This window comes from Cetorhinus maximus, chromosome 4, assembly GCF_964194155.1.
Source record: "Cetorhinus maximus chromosome 4, sCetMax3.hap1.1, whole genome shotgun sequence".
NCBI lineage: Eukaryota > Metazoa > Chordata > Chondrichthyes > Lamniformes > Cetorhinidae > Cetorhinus > Cetorhinus maximus.
The window spans coordinates 56,634,984-56,660,969 of record NC_135882.1 but is presented as its reverse complement, the minus strand read 5'-3'; the positions used below and the strand labels follow the sequence as shown (position 1 = coordinate 56,660,969).

The 25,986-nt window shown below is 41.2% G+C and overlaps 1 protein-coding gene across 1 annotated transcript in view; it reads right to left on the bottom strand.

The window, feature by feature from the left end:
• Positions 1-25,986, bottom strand: part of csmd3b (CUB and Sushi multiple domains 3b) — a 2,128,577-nt gene that overhangs the window by 438,786 nt on the left and 1,663,805 nt on the right. The window contains exons 24-25 of the mRNA XM_078541225.1: positions 14,064-14,255; positions 144-270 (exon numbers count right to left, since the gene is read on the bottom strand). Coding sequence (XP_078397351.1) covers positions 144-270; positions 14,064-14,255 — 319 coding nt within the window. The remainder of the gene's footprint in view (positions 1-143; positions 271-14,063; positions 14,256-25,986) is intronic.

The window sequence follows — 25,986 nt, the reverse complement described above, 5'->3', positions numbered from 1 at the left end:
TTTAAAATCTGACAGCTTTTAAAATGCAAACATTTCAATGAATTGTGCTGCACTAAAGAGTAGTCGTCCAATTAACACATATTTATAATGGCTTTTGGTTGAATCATTCTTGCACAATATTTTCACTGACAGTACAATAGTACCTGATAATATTTCCTGGATCCATTTCGATTGTCCAGATGCAGCGGAGATTATTGTCATATGGGAAAGGGTAACCAGGGGACAGGATCCTTCCAGATGATTCACCTTTGAACTGGCCTCCACATTCAGCTAATAGGGAAATAATATCATATCAGTAACCTTTTTGGCAACTGTGACAGGTTGTGACTTTTGGTCATTTTTTTCCAAGACTTTGGAACTGAGTTCCATTTGTTTAGAAGTAAAGTCTATTTACGCAAGTTCTTTCATTAGTTACCCTGTCATGAAGCTTGATATATACCTCACACTCATCATGTTAGGAAGTTGCTGGTCCTGGGTGCTTGGCAATGGTTGTCTGTCATAGCTCCCCATACCACTGCCCACGCCAACCTCCCCTCCACCCCACCATCTTTTCTGTTTGTGAACACAGATATAAAATCAGAGACAGGAACACTCATTGACAACAAGGTGTTTAAAACAGAAAGCTGGTGATGGGCAGTCCTTCAGCCGATTCAGGAGGTTAGAAAGCAGGAAGGTAATTAGAAATTATTTTTATACACATAAGTCAAGCCACCAATGTGGAGCAGTGTAGTGCATTCATTAATTTGTATGATTATGTGAGGATAAGCACTGACTGAAATTCCAATCACTTGCTGTGAAATGATTCATATCTGGTCTCGTCTTACCTAGTTTTTTCTATATCCATCATCAAAAAAGATTACAGAGACATCGGGAGACACTTACAAAATCACCTGCAGTCCAGGTCACAAGAAGATTACATTTGATATTGGACAATACAGCACACCTCTAAGTGTGAGATGATCAGACTGTGTAATGAGTGCCCAGCACTTTTGTAGCCAAGAGGGTACCTAAGGCAAGACTCCAGCTTTGGAACAGCAACAAAAATCCATTTTCTAACGTAACTGAAATCTAAATCATTATTAATTTCAAAGTATTCATGTATTATTCAAAAACCTGGTTATTTTTAATGTTATTTTGCACTGTTCTAATGGTTTTAATCATTCACATTTCAATACCTTGAATCAAAGAACAAGAATAACCTGTAATGGTCCGGTAATTGTCTGGACACCATTGGCTATCCTGTCTGATTAAGCCTCCAAAAGGGTGGAAATCCCTCCTCTGCGAGCAGCCCTCCAGCATTTGCAGTACTGCTGGGAGCTGTGGTCACTGCTGGTACTACAGTGGGGCCTTCACCAGGAATCACTGATGGATCCCTTGAGAGGTGAGTGTGGGCAGGATAGGGTCCCAGGGAGGGTGTCACTGGCGAGTGAAGGTAGGAAAGTTGGAAGCAAGGGCATGGGTTTGGTTTCCTGTTCAGCCCTGCCTTCCCAATGCTAGATCCCTCGATCAGGCACAGAAAACCTGTGAATGAGGGACACCCCTGATAGGCTGCTGGCAAACCCAACAAGATTTGCTGCACAGCCTCCCGGATGGTGAGTCTCCCGCCTGCCACTGGTTGAATAAAAGATGTGGGAGAATGAAGCCCTTAAGTGGCCACTTTAAGGATCTCAATTGGCATCAGGAAGGCCACCGCAAGCCTTCCTGACCCGGACTTAATCGGAGGGAGGCTGGAAGGTGAAGGGAATCTCTGCCCCCGTACCCTCCCACCAAATCCCATGCACCCCTTCCTTCCCAACCTGAGAACTTGACCCAGGGGAGGGGGACATTAAATTCCACCCAATATCCTCTGTTAACTTGGCACTAAAAAATTCTCTTCAAAGGAGGTTATTGATCAGATAGGTTCACATAGATAATTCTGAAGCAGGATCATCTTATATTGATACAAAAACAAAACACTGGGGATGCTGAAAATCTTAGGTGAAAACAGAAAATGCTGGAAATACTCAGGGCTTGCCAGGGGTTCTGATGAAAGGTCACAGGCCTGAAACATTGCCTCTGTTCCTCTCTCCACAGATGCTGTCGCACTGGCTGAGTATTTCCAAGCATTATCTGTTTTTAGTTCATTCTTTGTTGATGTTGTAAATACGGCTAAAAAATTTAATCCCAAATACTCTGGGGCTCATAAGTTATAGTTTTTTTGAAAATCTTTATTTTGAACTCAATTAGTGTGAAGCAAGCACCTTGTCATTATAATCATTGATCATATCACCTGGAACACTTAATCCTTATGAACCAATGAACTATTTCCTTTTCAATGCATCTTTTGTGTTCATCACTGTTCAAACACAATTCATGATGAAAAATCCTAAAAGTTTAATGAAGATTTCAAAATCATGTGGCTTAGTGGTCATAAAGAATATTTGATTAAATGATTTTCAGCAAGTTAGTTTTCCGTTGCCAACAGCAATGAATCCAGTTGTATGGCTACCTACATGTTAAATTGAATGGGATAATAGTATTGTATGACCTTAAATATTAAAAATATGCAAAAAACATAAATCATCTAGACTAATGGCAGACCATCTAAAATATTTGTCTTGCTGAACTCATGTAAAACATGATGCTGATATATTAAATCAACATATGTTATTTAGCATCACTTGCAATCGCATAACAGCTCTGCTAGTCAGCATTTTTAATTTTGTTAACATGCAGGCATTTAATTAATGGCTCCACTCATCCTTCATGACTGCACAACAAACATATTATACACATTTTGTTAATGAATTTCCTCCTCTCTTAATTTTCCTTAAACATGTCTCTGCCTCATTCAGTTCTCCCAGATGCTATTCATTGCCACCTGACCAAGATAGAAACCTTTATACAGGTTTCTGCCAGTACTGTACCATAATGGACCGATAAGATATATCAGAGATAGCACCTTCCCCCAGTTTTTTCACCCTGTGCATTGTTAGGAAATCCCATTCCTGTGTGCCCCTGTGGGCTTTGTAAGATTTTAAGGTACAGCATGTTCCAATGCTGGTACTGTATGGTTTCTGCATAGTGACAAGGGTGGGACTTGCTGTGAGTGTATTGATAGGTTCCCCAACTCAATTCAAGGGTCAGTGACGGGCAGTTTAGGAGTCAGTCAGATTCCAAGCAGCAAGGGTGCCTTGGGTTGGCTGTGCAACTGGGACTCAGAAGACGACCCAGGAGTTGTTTGGTGGTTCCACATTGTGGAAAAAGTTAAGATTAGAAGAAACCCAGGGAGCCACTAACAGTTAGTGTGTGCAAACTAGAAAGTGGAGGCAGAAGGTCTAGTCTCTCCAATAGGGAATCTTGCAAAAAGCTTGATGAGGAACTGAGTTTAAGGAACTCATGTATTTGCTCTGAAGTGATAATAGTGAGTTTAGATTTCAGTTTTTGGATATCTCAGGGAGAGATCACAACTAAGAAAGCATCTGTTGAATGCTGAGAAGTCCGCCAGAAAAAAAAGCTGCTTGAAGCTGAGTTAACCCAAGCAAGAAACTTTGGTATTGTAACATTGGTAAATCTTCACTGGGGTTTGTATCTGTAAGGGTTGCTGGGAGAAAAAGAATAATGTGAGAATGAATAATTTTCTGGTATCTGTGAAATCTTTCCAACCTTTCGTCTTGTGTAACATAGTTCATTTATCTTGTTTAATAAATGTTTTATTCTTTTGTTAAAAGGTCATCAGCAGACTCCTGTGAACCTGTGCAGTAACTGGTCTCCAAGGTTTAAAAAAAATACAAGTTCTGATCTATCGAGTCAGGTTCCACTCTAGAGTCTGACTTGCCCAGTATTAACATCAGCTAGAATCATAACAAAGTGGGGGCTCGGCTGGGATTAAAAGTTTTTTTGGAGGTTCTGCACATAGGAACAGGATTTGCTGTGATGTATGTTACATGGGTTGGAATTAAAAATGGCTTTGACTGTTACTAAGAGCTTTCTGGAAGTACAAGATGCAACAGTAGATCATTTGAAATCCTTGAATAAAGCTACACTAAGGAAGTTAGCAGATAAATTTAATGTAAAAATAAAAGCAGGATTTTGTAAGGATGATCTGATTAAAGTAATTACACATCATTTAGAATAAGAAGGAGAGAAATCTGAAAGTGATGTATCATGGCTAGAGTAAGCAGAGATTCAGTTGAAAATAAAGCAGCTCGAAACAGAAAGAGATAGAGATGAAAAAAACTCAAATTGGAGGAAAAATAAAAAATAATCCAAAAGAAATGAAAATATGAAAGCTTGAGCTTGAGTTTCAAAGAGTAAAAGAACTCAGACAACATGACTTGGCTGGAGAAGAGCTTAGAATAAAGGAAGAAATGAGATAGTAGATGATTATGATTCCACTCAGAATTTTGATTTAACTAAAAATCTTCATTTAGTGCCTAAAATTACAGAGGATGGAGTTGAAAGATATTTAACCTCATTTGAAAAGATAGCTGTGAAATTGTAGTGGCCAAAAGATGCTTGAACCTTAATGTTACAAAGTGTCCTGTCAGGTACAGCTATGAATGTGTACATTAGTTTGTCAGAGGAACAATCTGCAGCCGAGGAAGTGGTTAGAAAGGCAATACTCACTGCTTATGAGCTTGTCCCTGAAGATTATCAATTAAACTTTAGAACCAGAAGAAAGAAGCCTAGTCAGACATTTGTCGGATTTGCAAGATAAAAAGAAAAGTTATGGGATCAATGGTTTCAATCACTGAAATTCGAGAAAATTTTTGAGAACATGAGGGAAATCATGATTACAGAAGAATTCCGAAATAGCATTCCAGTAACCATTAAGACTTAGTTAGATGGGCATCAAGTATCAAAGATCCCAGTAGCAGCAGTTTTGGCTGATACCTACGATATCTCACACAGTTACATGGGAGGAAATGGTCATATGGGAATCAACAAGGAAACTGAGGGAATAGAAAATCTGGGTATGGGAAAAGTACTAGTTCCAGGACAAACAGAAGGACACCAAACTAATAAAGGAAATAGGTTAAAACCTAAGGACTAAATTTTGCCGTCGGTGAGCAGGGGGCGGGGCCCGCTCGCCGACACGTAAAATGATACAGGATGATATCGGGAGGAACCCCTGACGTCATCCCACCCCATTTAAATTTTCAGGAAGGCGGGCCTGCAGCAAAATCAGCTGCGGGCCCACTGACTTGTCAATGGCCAATTGAGGCCATTGACAGGATCATTGAAACAATTAAAGGACCTGCCCATCCAACCTCAAGGTTGGCGGGCAGGCCAGGAGCTTTTGCGGGAATTAGAAAAAACATGAAACCTCATCCACCGGCGGGATGAGGTTTCATGTAGGGATTTTAAAAGTTTAATAAATTTTTAGTGTAAATTATGAACATGTCACATGACAGGGGCATATTAAGGATTTTTTTTCTATTTTTAACGTTTTTAAAACTGTCAGTGATCTCCCTGAGGCAGCACTTAGCCTCAGGGAGATGTGCACTCTTTCATGTGCAGGCGTGAAAGAACGCACTCTTGTTTTTGGGGAATCCCCCCCTGCCCGCACAGGAAGCGCATAGCGCTTCCCAGCGGACATCACGCTGGGTGGGCCTTAATTGGCCTGCCCACATAAAATGGCGGCTGGGCACGTTTCTCCGGCGGGGATCGGCTCCCCGCCCGCCAGAAATTGGGTCAGGCCCGTCTGCTCGGCAGGCAGAAAATTCTGCCCTAAAAGTGATGCACAGAAAATAAAATTCTATCATTGCAATAAGGCTGGACATGCTAAAGCTAATTGTGGGGAATTAAACAGAAGGCCTATTGCAGTACTAGGAACACCTAACGAATCCACAGGAAAGGAAATGGGTATTAAACTTGTAGCAGTGGAACAGGTGAAATGTGTTTCCTCAGAACCTACTAGGAAGGAGGATATGGCTCAGGATAATCCAGAAAATTCTTCCTCAATTACTGCTAAAGAGAACCAGGCTACTGGAGGTCCTAAATGTTTTATTTCAAAGGGAGTTGTGTTCCCTTACTCCTCTGACAAAATAAGTAACAAATTATGGAAAGATTTAAAGATTTTGTTTATAGTGGAGAGGTATTCCCTCATTCTTCTAATCAAGGAGGTAAACCACTAAAGATATTGAGAGACATTGGAGCAAGTCAGTCACTGATGCTGGCTGATAATACAATTTGTCATCCAGAGGGGCAAAAGAAGGAAAAAATATTAATTGGAACTATACCTTTAGGTTATAAACTCATTCCATTATATAGAGTTGGATTAAAGGGTGATTTAGGAAATGGAGAAGTTGCAGTTGGAGTAGTGCATAAAATCCCTATAGATTGGATTCCTTGGGGAATGACCTAGCTGGCTCAAAAATATTAGCCTCACCAAAGGTGTTGGAACAACCAGTGGAAACAAAAGAAACTGAGATGCTACAGGAGGAACATCCTGGATTATTTCCTGACTGTGTTGTGAACAGATCTCAGGCCCATAAAATTAGACCAGAAGTGGAGAGGAACCTATACAAAAGGGAGATAACACAGAAATTTAGTTATCTGACACTATTTTCGAAAACCTAAGCAAAAAGGAGGAAGGTAAAGAGAATAAGGCTGACATGTTGAGCCCATCTTCTTTAGTAGAAATGAAACAGGCTGACCCTGAATTAAAAGAGCTGTATCAAACAGCCTACTCAGAGACTGAATCAGAATCAATACTGAGTGTTATTATATAAAGGGCAAAGTGCTAATGAGGAAATGGAGACCACCCCAAATACCAGCTGATGAGGAATGGGCGTCATTCATCAGGTGGCAGTTCCATCTGGATATCGTAATGCAATTTTACGAGTAGCTCATGAAATTCCAATGGCAGGTCATTTAGGTATTAGGAAAATGCAGGCTAAAATACTGAAACATTTTTATTGGCCAGGATTGCATAAAGACTTAAATTCTGCCAGACATGTCATATGTGTCAGGTAGTGGGGAAACCCCAATTATCAATTAAACCTGCACCTTTAATTCTGAAATCAGCTTTTGGAGAACTGTTTAGTAGGGTCTTAATGGATTGTGCAGGACCCTTACCTAAAACCAGATGCAGGAATCAGTATCTTTTAACAATTATGGATATTTCAACAAGATTTCATGAGGCAGTGCCTTTGGGGGAAATTATGGCAAAAATGGTAGTGGAAAAGTTAGTTCAATTCTTTACAACATATGAATTACCTAAGGAAAACAATCAGGTCAAGGCTCAAATTTTATGTCACAAATATTCAAAGAAATAATGAATAGTTTTGAAATAAAACAATTTACGTCTTCAGCTTATCATCCACAATTGCAAGGAAAATTAGAAAGATGGCATCAATCTTAAAGACCATGATTAAAGCCTGTTATCAGAAGTGTCGCAATGATTGGGATAAAGAAATTTCATTTTTACTGTTTGTCATTAGGGATGCTCCTAATGACTCGTCAGGATTCAGTCCTTTTGACTGAAATTGTCCTTTCGACTTTTGATATGGGCATGAGGTGAGAGGACTCCTCAAATTAATTGAAGAAAAATTTATAAACCAAAGCTCAGAGACAACACTTCTGACTTTTGTGTCAAATTTCCGGGAAAGATTAATCAAAGCGTCTGAGTTGGCCAAAGAGCCTTTGGAAATTGTTCAACAAGCAATGAAAGCTAAGGCAGATAAAAATACCAAAGCTCGAGATTTTGTTGCTGGAGACAAGGTGTTAGCTAGTGTTATTATCTGTCTCTGGTGAACCATTAAAAGCGAGGTTCACTGGACCCTATCAAATCAAAAAGAAACTCAATTATGTAAGTTATATAATAAGTACTCCTGACAGGAGGAAAAATCAGCGAGTATGTCATGTTAATATGTTAAGACAATATTATGATAGGGAAGAAAGGAGAAGAATGTGTTTCCAGTGCTGAAAGAACTAGGGAATGAAAGCAAAATCTCATGAGTGATTTGAGAATGAATCAGAAATCGAAAATTCTTAAGTTGACCCTCCAGTAATCAGATTGGAAAACACAGAGGTGCTTAAAAATTTAGATGTAATATTATGCTATCTTCCAGAAAACTGTCGGGATGACTTATAAAAGCTATTACAAACTCACAAATCAATTTATGTCAATAGGCCACAGAAAACCTCCTTGGCCGTACATGATGTTAATGTAGGGGATACATCACCCATAAAGCAACATCCTTACAGACTCAATCCAAAGAAATTAGTCCAAGTGAGGAAAGAAATCAAGTTCATAATGGAAAATGCCATTTTTGAACCAAGTCACAGTAGTTGAAGCTCACCTATTGTAACGGTACAAAAACCAGATGTCTCATAACATCTAGTGCAAAGATAACATGGGGGAAAATTTTCTCCCCGTCATGCGGGCTGGGCGGGAGCGGGTGCACAGCCAATTGCCGCCCACGATCGGCTGCGTGTCACCATTTTATGGGGGTGGGCCAATTAAGGCCTGCCCAGCGCGACGTGCACCCGGAAGCGCTCAGCGCTCCCTGTGTGGGCGGGGGGAGGAGGGAGAGTGGGGGCCTGTGCTCTTTTGCGCATGTGCGTGAAAGAACGCAGAAATCTCCCTGAGGAAGCTCCATGTCTCAGGGAGATTAATTTGATTGTGAAAAACTGAAAAAAAGATTTAAACAAATTATTTGGACACGTCACCTCATGTGTCACATGAGCTGGGACATGTCTATGAATTTTATTAAAATTTTTTAATGAAGTTATAATCCCTTCATGAAGCCTCATCCCACCCGTGGATGAGGTTCCATGAAAAATGCAAAGGCTGCCTGGGCACTTCGCCTGCCCACCAACCTTAAGGTTGGACGGGCAGCCCCAGACAATCAGTTTAATTAAGTACTTAATGGCCTTAACAAGCCTTTGATGGTTTGGCAGGCATACAGCCAGCTCCGGTGCATGCCCGCCGAACTGAAGATCGGAATGATGCGCGGTGGTGTCAGGACGCACGCCTGATGTCACTGCGAGTCATTTTATGTGTCAGCGAGCGGGCCCCACCCCCGCACGCCAACCAGAAGATTCTGGCCATGGTGACAAAAGTGGATTCATATCCGATTCCACAATTAGAGGACTGTATTGGGGAGATTGGACAATCATGGTTTGTTACGAGAAATTGATTTAATTAAAGATTACTAGCAAGTTCCATTGACTGATACAGCCAAAGAAATATCTGCTTTTGTAACCCAGGATGGTCTTTATCAATGTAAAGTCATGCCTTTCTAAATGAAAAATACACGAGCAAGTTTTCAAAGATTAACCAACGAGATCATTGAAGGATTATGCAACTGTGGTATATATACTGATGACCTTGTTGTGTTAAGCCAAACCTGGGAAGAACATTTGCAACACTTGAACAAACTGTTTGATCAATTACAAAGAGCCAATTTAGCCAGAAACTTGACAAAGAGTGAATTTGCTAAAACAAAAGTAACTTATTTGGGCCACACTCTGGGACAAGGCCAAGTAGCACCTAGAAAAGCAAAAGTAAGGGCTATGTTGGAGTTTCCAGTGCCCAAGACAAAATGAGAGATTCTGCAGTATAAAGGCATGAGTGGATTTTACCGTAAGTTCGTTCCGAATTGCAGCACTGTAGTGGCTCCCTTGATACGCTTGTTGAAGGACAAGACATTTGAATGGACAGAGGAGTGTCAAAATGCCTTTGTCAGCTTGAAAGCTGTACTGATCATCATACCGGTTTTAGCAGCACCGAATTATGCTAAGCCATTTATACTGTCTGTTGATTCTAGCAATGTAGGTGTTGGCACTGTTTTATTAAAGAAGGACAAAACGGGGATTGAAAGGCCAGTCAGTTATTTTTCTCGAAAGTTAAATTCTTGCCAGCAGAAATACTCAACTCCGGAAAAAGAGACTTTGAGTTTGGTGTCACCTCTATAACATTTTGAAGTCCACATATCCAACAACTCTTCAGAGACTGTCATTTATATGGACCATAACCCTCTAACTTTTTTAGCAAAGTTTCATACAAAGAATCTGAGCCTATTTCTTTGGAGTTTAATGCCACAACCATACAATTTGAAAATCATTCATGTAGCGAGAAGAAACAATATCACAGCAGATGCTTTATCAAGAACAAATATGAAGGAACAAGAATGTCGCGATTAAAATGGATTTGTGTAGAAAATGACTTTTATGAAAAATCCTTGTAAATTTGAGTTTTAACTCTTGCTAATCCTACGTGTTACATATATTGACTTTTGTTTTGGTTAAACCTTTGTGACTTGTATAAATACGACGTGTAGTTGTGAAACAAAATGTAAAATTTATTAGTGTAGTACGTAATAAGCTATATGTTAAAAATTATAATTTTAAGTACTTTTCGTAAGGAAATTGTTAAGCCATTGTAAGGAAACTTTCAATGTACTGAAGTTTTCTTTCTTCCAAGGTGTTAGGAAATCCACTCCTGGGACTGGGACTAAATAGTGAGAGATTGCACAGCTCTGAGATGCAGAGGGATCTGAGTATCCTAGTGCCTGAATCACAAAAAACTAATATGCAGGTACAGCAAGTAATTAGGAAAGCTAATAGAATGTTATCATTTACTGTGAGGAAAATTGAATACAAAAGGAGGTTATGCTTTAGTTATGCAGGACAATGGTCAGACCACATTTAGAATACTGTGTACAGTATTGGTCAACATATTTAAGGAAAGATGTAAGTGTGTTGGAAGCAGTTCAGAGAAGGTTTTCCAGACTAATACCAGGAATGGGTGGGTTGTCTTATGAGGAAAGATTGGGCAGACTAGGCAATATCCACTGGAGTTTAAAAGAGTAAGAGACAACTTGATTGAAACATGTATGGCAGGATTTTATCGTCGGCGAGCAGGGGCGGGGCCCGCTCTCCGACGCGTAAAATAACGCGCGGTGACGTCGGGGGGAGCTCCCGACATCACCGCGCCCGATTTAAATTTTCAGGAAGGTGGGAGCGCAGCAAAATCAGCTGTCTGCCCGCCGACCTGTCAATGGCCAATTGAGGCCATTGACAGGATCAATTAAGCAATTAAACGACCTGCCTGTCCAACCTTAAGGTTGGCGGGCAGGCCAGGAGCCCCGGCGGCAACTAGAAAAAACATGAAACCTCATCCAGCAGCAGGATGAGGTTTCATGTAGGGTTTTAAAAATTTTAATAAAGTTGTTATGGAAATTATGAACATGTCCCAACTCATGTGATATTGTCACATGAGGGGACATGTAAGGGATTTTTTTTTTCTTCTATTTTTAATATTGTTGAAAGTAGAGCCGATCTCCCTGAGGCAGCACTAGCCTCAGGGAAATGAATGCGCTCTTTCGTGCGAATGCGCGAAAGAGCGCACTCTCGATTTTAGGGATCCCCCCCGCCCGCACATAGCGTCCCTACAGATGTCACGCTGGGCGGGCCTTAATCGGTCTGCCCACATAAAATGGTGCCGCGCCTCCAATTGGAGGCGCCAATCGGAAGCGTGCCCGCCCATCAACTTACCCTCGACGGGGGGAATATTCAGCCCATAAGATCCTGAGGGATCTTGACAGGGTGGATGTAGGGAGGATGTTTCCTCTTGTGGAAGAATCTCGAGCTAGGGGTCACTGTTTAAAAATAAGGGATCGCTCCTTTAAGACAGATGAGGGGAAACTTTTTCTCTCAGGTGGTAGTGAATCACTGGAACTCTCTTCCTCAAAAGGCAGTGGAAGCAGAGTCTTTGGATATTTTTAAGGCAGAGCTAGATAGATTCTTGATTAACAAGGGGGTGAATGGTGATTGGGGGTAGACAGGATTGTGGGGTTGAGGTTACAAGCAGATCAGCCATGATCTTACTGAATGGCAGAGCAGGCTCGAGGGGCCGAGTGGCCTGCTCCTGCTCATAATTCATATGCTCATAAGATATAGGAGTTGTTTGGTGGTTCCATGTTGTGGAAGAAGTTAGGGTTAGAAGAAACCCTGGGAGCCACTAACAGTTGGTGTTGGCATTCTAGAAAGCAGAGGCAAGGAGGACTGATCTCTCCAATAAGAAATATTGCAAAAAAGCTTGATGAGGAACTGAGTTTAAAAAACTCATACATTTGCTCTGAAGTTAAAATGTTTAAATTTCAGTTTTTGGGCATTTCAGGGAGAGATCACAACTGAAGGAAGCATCTGGTGAATCCTCAGAAGTCTGCCAGAGTAAAACTGCTTGAAGCTGAATTAACCCAAGTAAGAAACCTTGGTGTGGTGACATTGATAAATCTTCACTGGGGTTTTGTGTCTCTCAGGGTTGCTGGGGTAAAAAGGAATAGTGTGAGTTTGAATAATTTTCTGGTATCTGTATTGAAATCTTTCCAACCTTTTTGTCTAGTGTAATATGGCTCATTTTTCTTGTTTAATAAATGTTTTATTCTTTTGTTAAAAGTTCATCAGCAGACTCCTGTAAATTTGTGCCGTAACTGCCTTCCACAGTTTCAAAGAAAATAAAAGTTACGATCGATCAAGCCAAGTTCCAGTCTGAGATCTGACTTCCCCAGTGTTAACATCAGTTGGGATCATAACAGAATGGATAGCTTCTCAGCTTGCACAGCACCTTTTCAACCAGTCAGATTGAGTTCACTAACTAACCGTGTGGGTAAAGGCTTGGCATTCTGTAGGGCACACAAGCATGTATTATAGCCATAAATGCACTCCATTTCTTTGCATTAGAAGTAAACAGCTTTTTTGCAATAGAATATGTCTTGATAGGTGCCTCATCTGCTGTTCAAGCTGTGCACTTGAATGAACAAACAAATAATGAGTGCAATCACAGCTGTGGGACACAGAGTACACATTTGATTACAGTATTATACAATTTATTTAAAAGAAAACATCACACTTCAATATTTATGATTTTCATTGCAATTTCTACCTGGCACTTGCAACCTCTAATACCTTAATTGAAGAGTATAAATATGGTTGGGTTCAAACCTACATGTTTCAGTGACAAGTTTTTTGTTAAGAAATTACACCACAACATTAAAGGGGCAACTGTCATTAAATGTAACGTATTTTGACTTTTTTGTTTCAGACTTCAGTGAAATAAATATCACTCTGCAGTGATACATTGGTTTTTCATTCTCTGTCCCAGTTTTCCAGCATGAAAATTGATTTCACTTGTTTGGTTAAGTATCGGAATTCTGATGCCCTGCCAAAGTTTATCCAGGTAATATGACGCAGCTATACAATCCCAGTTTTAAAATGATGATTTAACAACGTTCATTTTAAAATCCTGCAGAGTGCCATGCACATTAGTGCATCAAAACTAAGCATTACCTTCTTGTACCACTTACTGACATTAAACATTTGCTTGTCATGCATACGAGGTGAATTTTTGACTTCCTTCTACATTACCCCAATAATACTAACCTCAGTACCGCACTGTTCTTTCAGTGTAATACAGGTCGAGTATCCTTTATCCGAAAACCCAACACATCCAAAAACCGTTTTTTTTTAAACTTCATTGACTTTTAGTGGGGAAGTCTAATTGTTTGTCTGCACTGTTCACATTGTGATTTTTGTGGTGAACAGGTGCCCTGTATTCATTGGTATTTTCCAGCTATTCTATTTACTTTAGGCCAGGCTTGTCCTACCAGATGCGGGCCCCAGGAGCCAGTTTTCAAACCGCCAGTCAAACAGGTGAGGGGAGGGGGGGGGGGGGGAGAGAGATTCTGCTAAGAGCTGCTCCTCCAATCATAAGCCAGTCCTCTCTCTCATTTGCTGCTGATAGGCTTACTAGTCAGCCTATCAGCATCAAATGTGGGAAGGAAACCGTCTGTGAGTGCGGGAGCAGCGAACAACAGCAGCGGTGAGTTTGCTGGGAAGACGTTTTCTTTCAGAACCTGGTGGTGGGGAACCAGAGTGCCGGGGCCTCGGAGTGGGGAGGCTGGCTGCAAGGCCCAGGAGTGAGACGCTCTGGAGTCCCAGGTTGGGGGGTGGGGACTTAGTGATAGGTTTCAGCCAAATATTCTCCACGTCATATATTTTCCTTAAAATGTTCATAGCACTTTTCTTTATAAAGTAGTAATGATTCAAGATAACCAAAGTAAGTTTCTTACCAATGCATGATGGAAGAGGGTAGTCCCAGGCTCTTCTTTCCCCAGTCATACATTTCAGCATGCTGCTTCCATGCAGAGTGTAACCTGGATTACAACCATAAGAAATTGTGCTGCCAGCAAAATGGCCCTGGTCACTGATTTTGTATCCAAACTGAGGCACACCGGGATCTTCACAGTGAGACAGCTCAAAACCTGTGACAGGGGGCACAGAACAAACTGAACTCACTGAACCATGACACGTCTAATCTTGACAGCACGAATGGAAATGTCAGTGCATGTAACATCAAAATTCAGAGATGAGCCACTCAAGAAACAAAAGAGATTTATCCACTTGACCAAAAATTATATCAGAATAAATTTTCAGAGTAAAGCAGAACTTTATAAATACTGCAGTGTCAGGTTTATGGGGCAAGACATGCTCCTATACAATGTAAAATTGCTTAAGGCATTAAAGTATGCTCAGGTTCTCTTTGTTCTTTTAATTCATTTAGTTTTCCCCATTGTTTATTTAACTCTATGCGTTCACCAAATTTTTAATTAAAAATTAGCAGATGCTTAGATGTACAAGTCTTAAATAAAAATATCCATTTTATTTAGTCTTCTTGAATGTGATGACTCGTGCTTTGGTATTTTTTGTGCACAAATCCGATGGTAAACTGTGATAATCTATTTGATCACTGAAAGCTTCACACCTAGGTGTGACCCTGACCTTATCCGGTATACTGCCACTTTCCAGCACGAGTCACGGCAAAGCAATTCAGGTTGGGTTCCCGAGCAAGCCTTTCCCCTTTGTGGAGATAGAGACTTTGGAGCTCTGAAGCAGCCAAGGTTTGGACCAGACTGATACCTTTTCTAAGTGGTTGAGTTCCCCATTGAGTGACATTTCCATCTGAAACATCTTAGGAAGTTGTGTGCTGTCTTACCGTACAGAGATCAAACTGTTTGACTGAAGGAGGAAGCTGTCACTTATAGTAAATATGCTAATGCAGTTGGTCGCTCGTATGGCTATTTAATAATAGTTAAATCACAAAAATCATAAAATTTGTTGACTGTTGCATGTGCGCACTTTTGTGCACATACGGGATTACTTTCAGAGGATTTCTTGTTAATTCTTGTGGTTAGCTGTGACTCATTGCGTACCACTCTCACTTCCAAGTTAGAGGTTTAAGTCCCACCCCGGAACTTGAGCACAAAATCACGGATGACAACGCAGTTAAGCATTAAGGGAGTTTGGCACTGTCAGAGATGCTATCTTTCACATAAGACATTAAATTGAGGCCCTATCTACTCTATCAGTTGTGTGCAAAAGATTCAATTGCACTCTTTCAAGAAAAAGAGGAGTTATCCCCAGCAGCCTGACTAATATTTATCTTTCAGCCACTATCAATAAAAAAAATCTGGTTATTTTCGCGTTGCTTTTTGTGGAGTTTGCTGGCTGCAAATCGAGTGCCACATTTCCTATCATCGTGGCTACTTGATGAATTTAATGGACAAAGGCTTTACAATGACTGATGTGAGACTAGCTATGACCCACACAAAATGAATACCTAGCCTTCAGAAAACAGCAGGGATCTTGTTATCTCTGAAGACGCACTAATGCCCCCTGTGACTGCAGAAATCAATTTTCAAGGAAATGGATAAAGACCCTTTACATTCCTAAGGCAGAGCTCTGGCCAATGGAGACAATATCTCTGCAAGGACAAATGGACCCTGAAACCTGTTAAACTTATTAATGGGTGGAACATTAACCATCTGAAGAATCCAGACCAAGAATATATATCCTTTGTCCAAACCAAGAGCATGATGTGGGAGTTATGTCACATGACCCTGCCCCCCCTCTCCCCCAAGCTGCTGGAACTTGTAATATTGCCTTGTGGAGCTGAACAAAGATAGTCTGCCATCTTCCATCAACAAAGCAGCAGCAGAACCAGTGTTCTGTCTAGGTTTAAATTGCCTGGCCCTCATCTACTGTGTTTCTACTGGAACATCTGAACTTCTGTATCAGTGCCTACTACAAGACAAATTCATCTCCATGTGCTTCTATTGTGGAAGTCAGCGTGTCTGGGAAAAGCGGATTACCTTGCATCAGCTTCAGCTGGTCAACTCTGAAAAGTACACCATTGGATTTTGATTCTGGACTCTGGACTCATGTGAAACAATAATTCTTATTTTGTCTGTAGTCTTTGCCCTGTACCTCTTTCTTTCCCTTATTCCTCTTTTATTTTGAGAATGTACTGGGGTTGCGTAGCGACGCCCCCTCCCCGTGTTTCAAGCGTGTGTAAAATAAACTAACCCGCTGATTTTATCCTATCTCGAGTTTGCTGTGTGGTTATTATTAGAGGATTGGATCACTCCAAAACTGAAGGGTTTGAAAATACACCACTGCTTACATAAGGGGGAAATCAAAAACCCAAAACAACTTTCTGTTGACAGATGTGTGGTGACAGGAGAAATCAAGGCCTTTTTAAATTAAAGCCCCTCTTGTCTGTAACAATTACAATAATGACCATGTTCAAGTGTACTTCATTGGTTGTAAAATGCTTTGGGACAAGGTTCATGTCTTTCTTTTCATAATGCATTCCGGGCAGTCTTAAGGAGGTAAGTGGGGGGGGACTTCTGTCCTTCAGTGAGAGTAAGTCCCACAATTGAGAGCTGCCAGCCAATCTGACTGACCAGCATCTCTAGCAGTGCCAGTAGCACCATAATTGAGTAGTGGGCGCTTTTGGGACTGCAAGTAGGTCCCTGGATGAAGAGTACATGGCCTCCGGAGCGAATTAAGTCCAGTTTTGGAGAGAGAAACTCAGGGGGCCTAAGGAAGGGGGATGGGGGTGCGGGAAGTGGCAGAGGGGAGTAACATTTTGTTGGTGGGGGGGGGGGCATTGGGGAACATGCCCCAGATACGCACAGCGCATCCCCCGAACATGTATCCCGCTTTCTCCCTGCCTTTTTGAACAATTGGGTTAAAAAAATAGCCTTTCCGCCCCCACCAACTGTATTATGATGTGGGCAGCATAATATTCGGATCAATTGTCCATTAATTTTTTTTTAAATGGTAGGTAGGCTGCCAGTTTTGCCCCTTAATGAAACAACCAAAACTCACCAGGAACTAACACAATGGGTAAACACAACCAGCAATAATTATCAGCACTCTTAATACCTGGATTAAATCCTCAGGGGCATCCACAACTTTATCAATTCAGTAACCGTCACTCACCAGTAGAATGTATCATGCATGTTATATATGTGTCAATGTCTAGAAAATACACTACAACCTAATGCCCAATTTCCAATTCCAGTCGTCTCCAATTTGGATTTCCGTCAGATCATGGCTCTGAATTCAATAACCACTTCCTGTAAGTCAGCTGTAGTAATAATGGCATACAGCGCTTTGAAAAATCAAAGACACACCTTGTCATTTCTGTGCATTTCTTACATGATCATGGGAAGTGGTTTATGAAAATGAAAGGAGAGTAACAACAAAGACTCTGATGGACTGAACATCCTCCACTCCCACACAAGAAAGTAGTGTAAATGCAACAGTCAATTTTACTCTTGGTATTTCATTCAGGAAACAAGAAAACGATGGGTAGTCAATCATAAATTTTAAGTCCACTGAGTGTCAAGTCAGCCATCATAAACTCTCAATGAGCTTACATCCATTGCTATTTAACTGACTATGTTGCAACAAACTTTATGTAATGGAGAATTAATGAATGGTTATTTTCTTTAGTTATGGAATTGTCTCATGAAGTGCAGCTCAGAGTTCTAACACACCTGACAAACTTTGAACGGCTTCTCGAGTTGAAATGTTCAATAATTACAAATGGTTAAATATCAAGCTTATATAAAGCATGGGAAAATTAGTTGTTTGGATTAGTTGGGAACTTGCTTACATTAAAATGAGTAAGTGCTGGGTTCAATCTCCATTGTCATCAGAGCTAACTTTCAAATGAGCATCATGAGAGAGGATTAAAAATATAGAAACAGCAGGGCAGCAACAATGGCAGCAGACCCCAGAGCAGTGCAGCGGAAAACTGAAGATTAAAAAAAACATTGCGGGAGAGTACTGAAGATATAGAAACAGAATGGGAGAGGACTAAAGATGTAAAAACAGCACAAGAGAGGAACACATATAAAAGTATTGTGAGAAAGAACTGAAGATATGAAAACATTGCGAGAGAGGGCTGGAGATATAAAAACATTGAGGGAGAGGACTGAAGATATCAAAAAGGTGTGTGAGAGGACTGAAGATATAGTAACAGTGTGGAAGAGTATTGAAGATACAGAAACGGTGCGAGAGAGGACTGAGGATATAAAAAAACTGTGCAAGAGAGGGCCTCAAACGTGGACCATCAATTAACAAAAAAATTAAGAGTCAGCCCACAGGCGGCAGGTAGGTATTGCTTGGTGATTATTACAGTTTTATTTTTGCTCTTTAAGCTAGGGAGCGATGTCAAACTCAGAAACAAGAATCTGTGACTGACTATTACTTTATTAAATGAATAAACGAGATAAACTAATTAATCTACAGAATTAAAATACTTGTACAATAATTTTATCTAATTAAGTAAATATTTGAGAGAGACATGGCAGAACAGATTGCGTGCCATAGCTGCAGCATATGGGAGGCTTGTGAAGAGCCTTGTGATGATGGACAACTACATCTGCAGTAAGTGTCTGCAGCTTGTGGAATTTTGGCCCGGAGTTGTTGGGCTGATTCCTGAACTGTAGACATTGAAGGGCATCAGGGTGGGGGAGAATTAGGTGGACACTGTTCCAGGAAGTCACAGCCCTTCAGTTACATAATATGGTAGAGGTACTCGACAATCAGGGACATGAGGTTGACTGCGAATCTGGCAGGTATGGGAATCCAGGATGTAGTGACGGAGGAACCTCAACCTTTATCTTTGTTCAACAGGTACAAGGTAGTGGTTACCTGTGTGGGTAAGAGCCAGGAACGAAGGGACGATAGGAAAACTGACCATGGCACCATGGTGCATGAGGCCATGCAAGTCAGGGGAGTTAAAGGAATATTTGTTAGGGGATCAAATATACAGGGGAATACTGTTGTCTGCAGCTGAGACTGAGAGTTCCAAAGGCTGTTTTTCCTGCCAGATGCAGGATTCAGGACATCTCCTAACGGCTGCAGACAGACTTGGAGTTGGAGGGGCAGTTCCCGTTGTCGTGGTCCATGTAAAAACCAGCAACATAGGTAGAACTAGTCATTTGTCAGTACAGTACTTGGGTATTGCTGAAAACAGAAACATGCTGTCAAAGTTTTAAGTCTTTCACTCATTAGGACAGATTTGCAAGAACACCAAATCTTATTTGGAACAACAATTTATAATGCATGAGAAGAGGGTGCTGATTGGCTGCCAAGTAGACTCTTGACTGGTAGAGGTGTTGCCATAGAGAATGCACCAGGGGATGGTTAACTGACAAGCTTTTGTTTAAATTCAAACCAGGCAGGTTGACTGGTCTGATTGGGGAAGAACCAGGGAATGGCTGTCCGCCAAGCTTTTTAGTTAAAAAAGGCACAAAAGTGTGGGAACGTTCTGTTTGCAAAGGTTAGCGCCCTGTGTGTGAATATATGTAGCTTTTAGCACGCATAAGTGAGCCACACTATGAGTCCGACTGATAATTTTCCTTTGGATGTTTGTGTAATTTTTAGAACAATCAGCATTCTTTAGTAGGCATTGTCCAATCATGGAATCATAAGTAATGTTAGACACAATGTTCTGAATTTTGCAAGTACAGGTTGGTTGAATATAGTCAGTACTTTGCCTGTTGTGAATAGCTGAAGGTACATGGTGTTTGATACAATCCACCAATCGTTGGGATGTATAGCGTATATATCTGCCGGTGTGATGCCATTCTCCATGGCAATGCCTCAATCAATCAGAGTTCACTCTACAACCAATCAGCACCCTCTTATCATGCAGTATAAATTGTTGTTCCCTTTGAGATTTGGTGTTCTTGCAAATTTGTCCCGATGAATGAACAACGAAAAGCTTCAATTGCATGTGTCTTTTTTTTTCCAGCAATACTCATAGGTATAATTAAAAATGAGATTCTGTGGAGAGAGTTTATGGAACTGGGTTCTAAATTAATAAGCAGAACCTCAAGGGTAATAATGGTTGGATTATTACCTGTGTCCTGGCCAGAAGACAGAAAGGAAAATGTATCTATATATCTATGTCAACCTAGCTGCTTTATAAAATTATCATTTTTATTTAAAATGGACAAGGCTATACCCTGACTAGCCATGACTCATACCAGAGGAATTGCTAACCTTCAGAAACCAGCAGGGACCTTGTTATCTTTAAAGAGGTGCTAATGCCCTCTGTGACTGCCGACAATCACATTTCAAAGAAACGCGCCAACCCCCTTTACAGTTCTAAGAGAACAGAGACGGTATGTCTGCAAAGGATAAAAAGGACCCTGATTCTTCTATAAAACGCCTCAATACATCTTTTATCCAACACCCAGGAGAAAAAGTGGGTGATATGTCACATGGACTCCCCCAAGCAGCTAGAGCCTGTAATATTGCCATCTGGAATTGAACTCAGGCAGTCGACCATTTTATCATCTAACAGGTAGTAGCATAAAGAGCTCTGCCCAGGTGAAGTGCCTGGCCCTCATCTACACTGTGAGCTACTGGAACATTGGAACTTCTGTACCTGTGCCTTCTATACTAATTCATCTCTACATGCCAGACTAATTTGTCTCTATGTGCCTTCTCCCATCGTAAAAGTCCTCACTTCTGGAAAGTCGGATCACCCTGCAACAGTTTCAGCCTGCTAACCTCTGAAGAAATACACCACTGGACTTTTGATTCTAGACTCTGGACTCACATGAAACCAAAACTCTTATTTTTATTGTGATCTTTCCCTCTGCCCCTTTCTTTCCCTTATGCCTCTCTTATTGTATGAATGCAAAAAAGGGTGGATGTGGCGAAACACTTTTCTCACATTTTCTGTATGTGTGAAATAAACCAGCACTCTTATTTTACCTCATCTTGGGTATGTTGTAAGGTTATTAATAGAGGATTGGATCACTCCAAACTGAAGGGTTGTGGAAAACACACCACCACTTATAAAGGGGAAATCAGAAATCAAAAACACCTGTTTTTGGATGGGTAGTGACAGGAGAAATTAGGGCTGTTTAAATTAATCCCCCTCTGGTCTGTAACACCTGAGTCAGGTGAAAATTGGCATATGGTCAAGCAGGGTAAAGAATTAAATGTGTGGTTTAAAGTCTGCCGTGAGAAAAATGGGCTTTGACCCATAGGACACTGGCACCAGTACTGGCAAAAGAGGGAACTGCTCCACTTACACCAGGCTGGGGTCTGTTTCCTGCAAATTGTGTAACTAGAGTTGTGGATAGAGCTTTAAACTAAAAATGGTGGGTGAGGGATCAGGTTAAGGGAAATTTAGAGATATGCAGAGAAAATAGAGCCTGTTGTGATTTGGGTAAAGAGAAGCAAAGTGGGACAGGAAGGAACAAAGTTTAATGGTAATAATGTATCAGTAAATAAGATCCATACAAAGAATAGCAGTTAAAAATAATAATTGAAGGCTCTTCATCTGAATGCTAGAAACCTTCGTAACATGACAGACAGACTAGTGGTGCCAATAAGGATAAATGGGTGTGATCAAATTGCCATCACAGAGACATGGCTGCGAGGTGACCAAGGTTAGGAGGTAAATATTCCAGGATACTGAACATGTTGAAAATACAGGCAGACTGGGAAAGGAGGGGGAATGGGCCTGATAATAAAGGATGGCATAAGGACAATAGCAAGAAAACAACATGGTCCAGAGGATCAGAAAGTACAACCAATGCAGATGGAAATTAGGAATAACAAGGTTCAGAAAACACTGATGGGTCTAGTTCATAGGCCACCAAACAGTGGTTATACCAATGAACAGAACATTAAGCAAGAAATAATTGGAACTTGTAACAAAGGCAATGGAATAATTAGGAGAGATTTGAATCTTATATAGATTGGATAAGACAAATTAATAAAGTCATCTAAAAGATGAGTTTATAGAATACTTTTGCAACATCTTCCCAGAACAATATGTTGTGGAAACCAAATGGGCATAAAGCTATTTTATATTTAATAATATGTAGCAAAGAGAGGTTTACTTAGTAATCTCAGAGTAAAACATCCTCTTGGAAAACGTGATCATAACACAATTGAATTGCATATTAAGTTTGAGAGTGACATACATGAATCCAAAAAAGCTTGAAGTTAAACAAAGCCAATTACATAGGTCTGAGAGGAGAGTTGGTTAACAGTAAGTAGATTAAAAGGTATGGCAGTAAATAAACAGCAGAAAATATCTAAAGAAACTAGTTATTTATTTATTGGGAATTTTAAATGAAGTAAACATTGTTCCCTTAAGAGGCAGAAGCAGAAGAAATTATCATGGGGAATGAAGAAATGACAGAGATTGAATAAATATTTGAACAAATATGTCACAAGGGTCAGTGCTAGGGGCTCAACTATTTACAATGTATAATAATGACTTAGACAAAGTGACTGAGAGTAAAGTATCCAAGTTAGCAGACAAAACAAAACTAGGTGGAAATGTACATTCTGAGGAGGATGCACTGCCACCAAGTACCGTGCGCAGTTTTGGTTTCCATACCTGTTACGAACTGAATGGGGGTTAATTTAAACAGCATTAATTTCTCCTCTCACCACCCCTCTGTAAACAGGCAGGTGTTTTTGATTTGCTTCCCACTTTATAAATGGTGGTGTATTTCTAAATCCCTCAGTTTTAGTGTGATCCAATGTTCTATTAATAACCCTATAGCAAACTCGAGATAAGGTGAAAATTTTTTTTTCTTAGATATTGTGTGGGGACTAAGACCCAAAAGAGCAGATGGCCTTTGTATAGTTCTCTTTGAACTTGGTCTGTGCAGCCCACAGGGGGGTTGTTTGTGTCTCTTCAGGGATAACGAGGTGCAAGTTTCTTTGATATTGCCCGGTAGCTCCTTTGGTTCAAGGGTCACAGACAGACATAGATTCAGCCATTTTAAAAGGTCTTTGTCCAAGTTCTAAAATTTTAGAAATAGCCATGAGGATTTCTATATATATTTTATAAAAATATACAGTTTGAGATCTTAGTCCCCACACAATATCTAAGGAAGAAAATATTTGCCTTAAAGGTGATTCAGCACAGGTTCACTAGGTTGGTTCCTAGTGGGATGAGAGTGATGTCCAGTGATAGGAGATTGAGTAAATTGGGCCTATATTCCCTGGAGTTCTTTGCAGTGAGTTCACCTCTCATTCTCTTATTCATATTCTGACGGGGTTTGACAGGGAAGACACTGAAAAGTTGTTTCCCCTGGCTGGGGAATCTAGAACACAAAAGCACAGCTTCAGGATAAGGGGTCAATGATTTAGGGCTGGGATGAAGATAAATTTCTTCACTCAAGGGCTTGTGAATCTTTGGGAATGTATTTTCCTAAAAATAAATACATAAATAAATAAATCCTTATTTTCCTAAGGATTTTAGAGACTCCGTTATTGAGCATATTCAAAGTGGGGATAAATAGATTTTTGGTCTCTCAGGAAATCAGGGATACGTGTCCTGGGGTTTTCAATTTTGGGTCGGGAGCCCAGTCGCCCATTCAGTTCTGGATCTTGACCCTACACAGCATGTTCCAGACGCACTCAGTAGGATTTTTAAAGGACCAACTAATAGCAAGACGTAGTCTCGTTGTCCAGTTAGGCACAGCGAGTGGGCTCTCGAGGTTGAAGGACCAATGGGAGGTCTTCCAGCACTCAGTGATTAGCAGTCCCAATGGCTGAGATGGGAGTTGCTGATTCGTGATGGAGAAAGAGAGACTGCCTCAACTTGGAGGCATCCTCTAAAAAAAGAGATCAGTTGCTTTTCAGTTAAAGTGACCACAGGTGCTTAGCCATGATACTGAAGGGGCAACCCCTCCACGGGATGTACAGTGGCCGCAAAAGTCTCCCAGCAACTGTTTATGTTTCGGGGGGAGTGGTCCCTCATCACACCCCACTCCTCACCTCCTGCCCTGAGTCAACCACGTTGGCCTGAGCGTGGTTCAGGCTGACATGGGCCTCCTGCATTCTCTACCGAAAATCCCAGTCGGCGTGTGAACAGAGCCCTAATATACCCCGGACCTATCAATGATTGGCCTGAGTAGGGTGTCTGCCAGGAAGCAGTGGCCAGCTGACCTGAACCCGAGTCACTCATTGAAAATGGCTCGGGGTCAGGATCGTTGTGGTGAACAAGCACGGAGGGCAGCAGTGTGAAATTGCGCAGCTGCCCGCCTCTGATTTGGACCCTGTACTAGTTTAAAAATGCCAGCCAGGAAGTGGGCAGGAAACTGGAGTTGAGGTGCATGATCAGTCATGATTGTATTAAATGATAGAGCATATAAACCAAGGCTCTGCCTTCTTGGTGCAATGAAAATTTTCATTGTGCTTTTTGAAGAAAATCAGCGAGTTTTACGGAGTCTCTAGGCAGCTTTCTCCCTCAGCAATGTCATCAAAAAACAAATAATTGGTCATTTATCTCAGGTGTTGTTTAGGGCACCTGAATATGCACAAACTATCTGGCCCTTTTGTCTATGTAGCAAGTAATATTTCAGAAGTAATTCATTGGCTGTGATGAGCTTTACATGTGAAACGTGCGATAAAAGCTAAGTTTGTTCTATCATATGAACATACGAACTAGGAGCAGGAGTAGGCCACTTGGCCCTTTAAGCCTCCTATGCCATTCAATAAGATCATGGCTGATCTGACTGGAACCTTCTGCCTACCACTGTAACCTTTCACTCCCTTGTTAATCAAGAATCTATTTAGTTCTGCCTTAAAAATATTCAAAAACCTTGCTTCCACTGCAAACATATGAAATAGGAGCAGTAGTAGGCCATTTGGCCCCTCGAGCGTGCTCTGCCATTCAATAAGATCATGGCTGACCTGTTTCTGTTTCGAGTTCCACATTCCCATCTACCCCAGGTAACCTTTGATTTCCTTGCCTAACAAGAATGGGGAGACGATGGCGTTGTGGTATTGTCACTGGACTAGTAATCCAGAGACCCAGGGTAAGGCTCTGAGGACTGAATTCAATAAAAATCTGGAATTAGAAGTGCAATGATGACCATGAAACCATTGTCGATTGTTGTAAAACCCATCTGGTTCACTAATGTCCTTTAGGGAACAAAATCTGTCATTCTTACCTGGTCTGGCCTACATGTGACTCCAGAACCACAGCAATGTGCTTGACTCTTAAATGCCCTCTGAAATGGCCTAACAAGCCACTCAGTTGTAACAAACCGCTTCAAAGGCACAAAAAAGGAATGAAACTGGACGGACCACCCAGCATCGACCTAGGCACCGAAAATGACAACAGCAATCGCAGCCCTGTCGACCCCGCAAAGTCCTTCCTACTAACATCCGGGGGCTAGTGCCAATATTGGGAGAGCTGTCTCGCAGATTAGTCAAGCAACAGCCTGACATAGTCATCCTCACTGAATCATACCTTATGGATAATGTCTCAGACTCCACCATCACCATCCCTAGGTATGTCCTGTCCCACCGGCAGGACAGGGCCAGCAGAGGTGGTGGCACAGTGGTACACAGTCGGGGGGGAGTTGCCCTGGGAGTCCTCAACATCGGCTCTGGACTCCATGAAGTTTCATGGCATCAGGTCAAACATGGGCAAGGAAACCTCCTGCTGATTACCATGTACTGCCTTCCCTCAACTGATAAATCATTGCTCCTCCATGTTGAACATCACTTGGAGGAAGCACTGAGGGTGGCAAAGGCACAGAATGTTCTCTGGGTGGGGGACTTCAATGTCCATCACCAAGAGTGGCTCAGTAGCACCACTACTGACCGAGCTGGCCGAGTCCTAAAGAACATAGCTGCTAGACT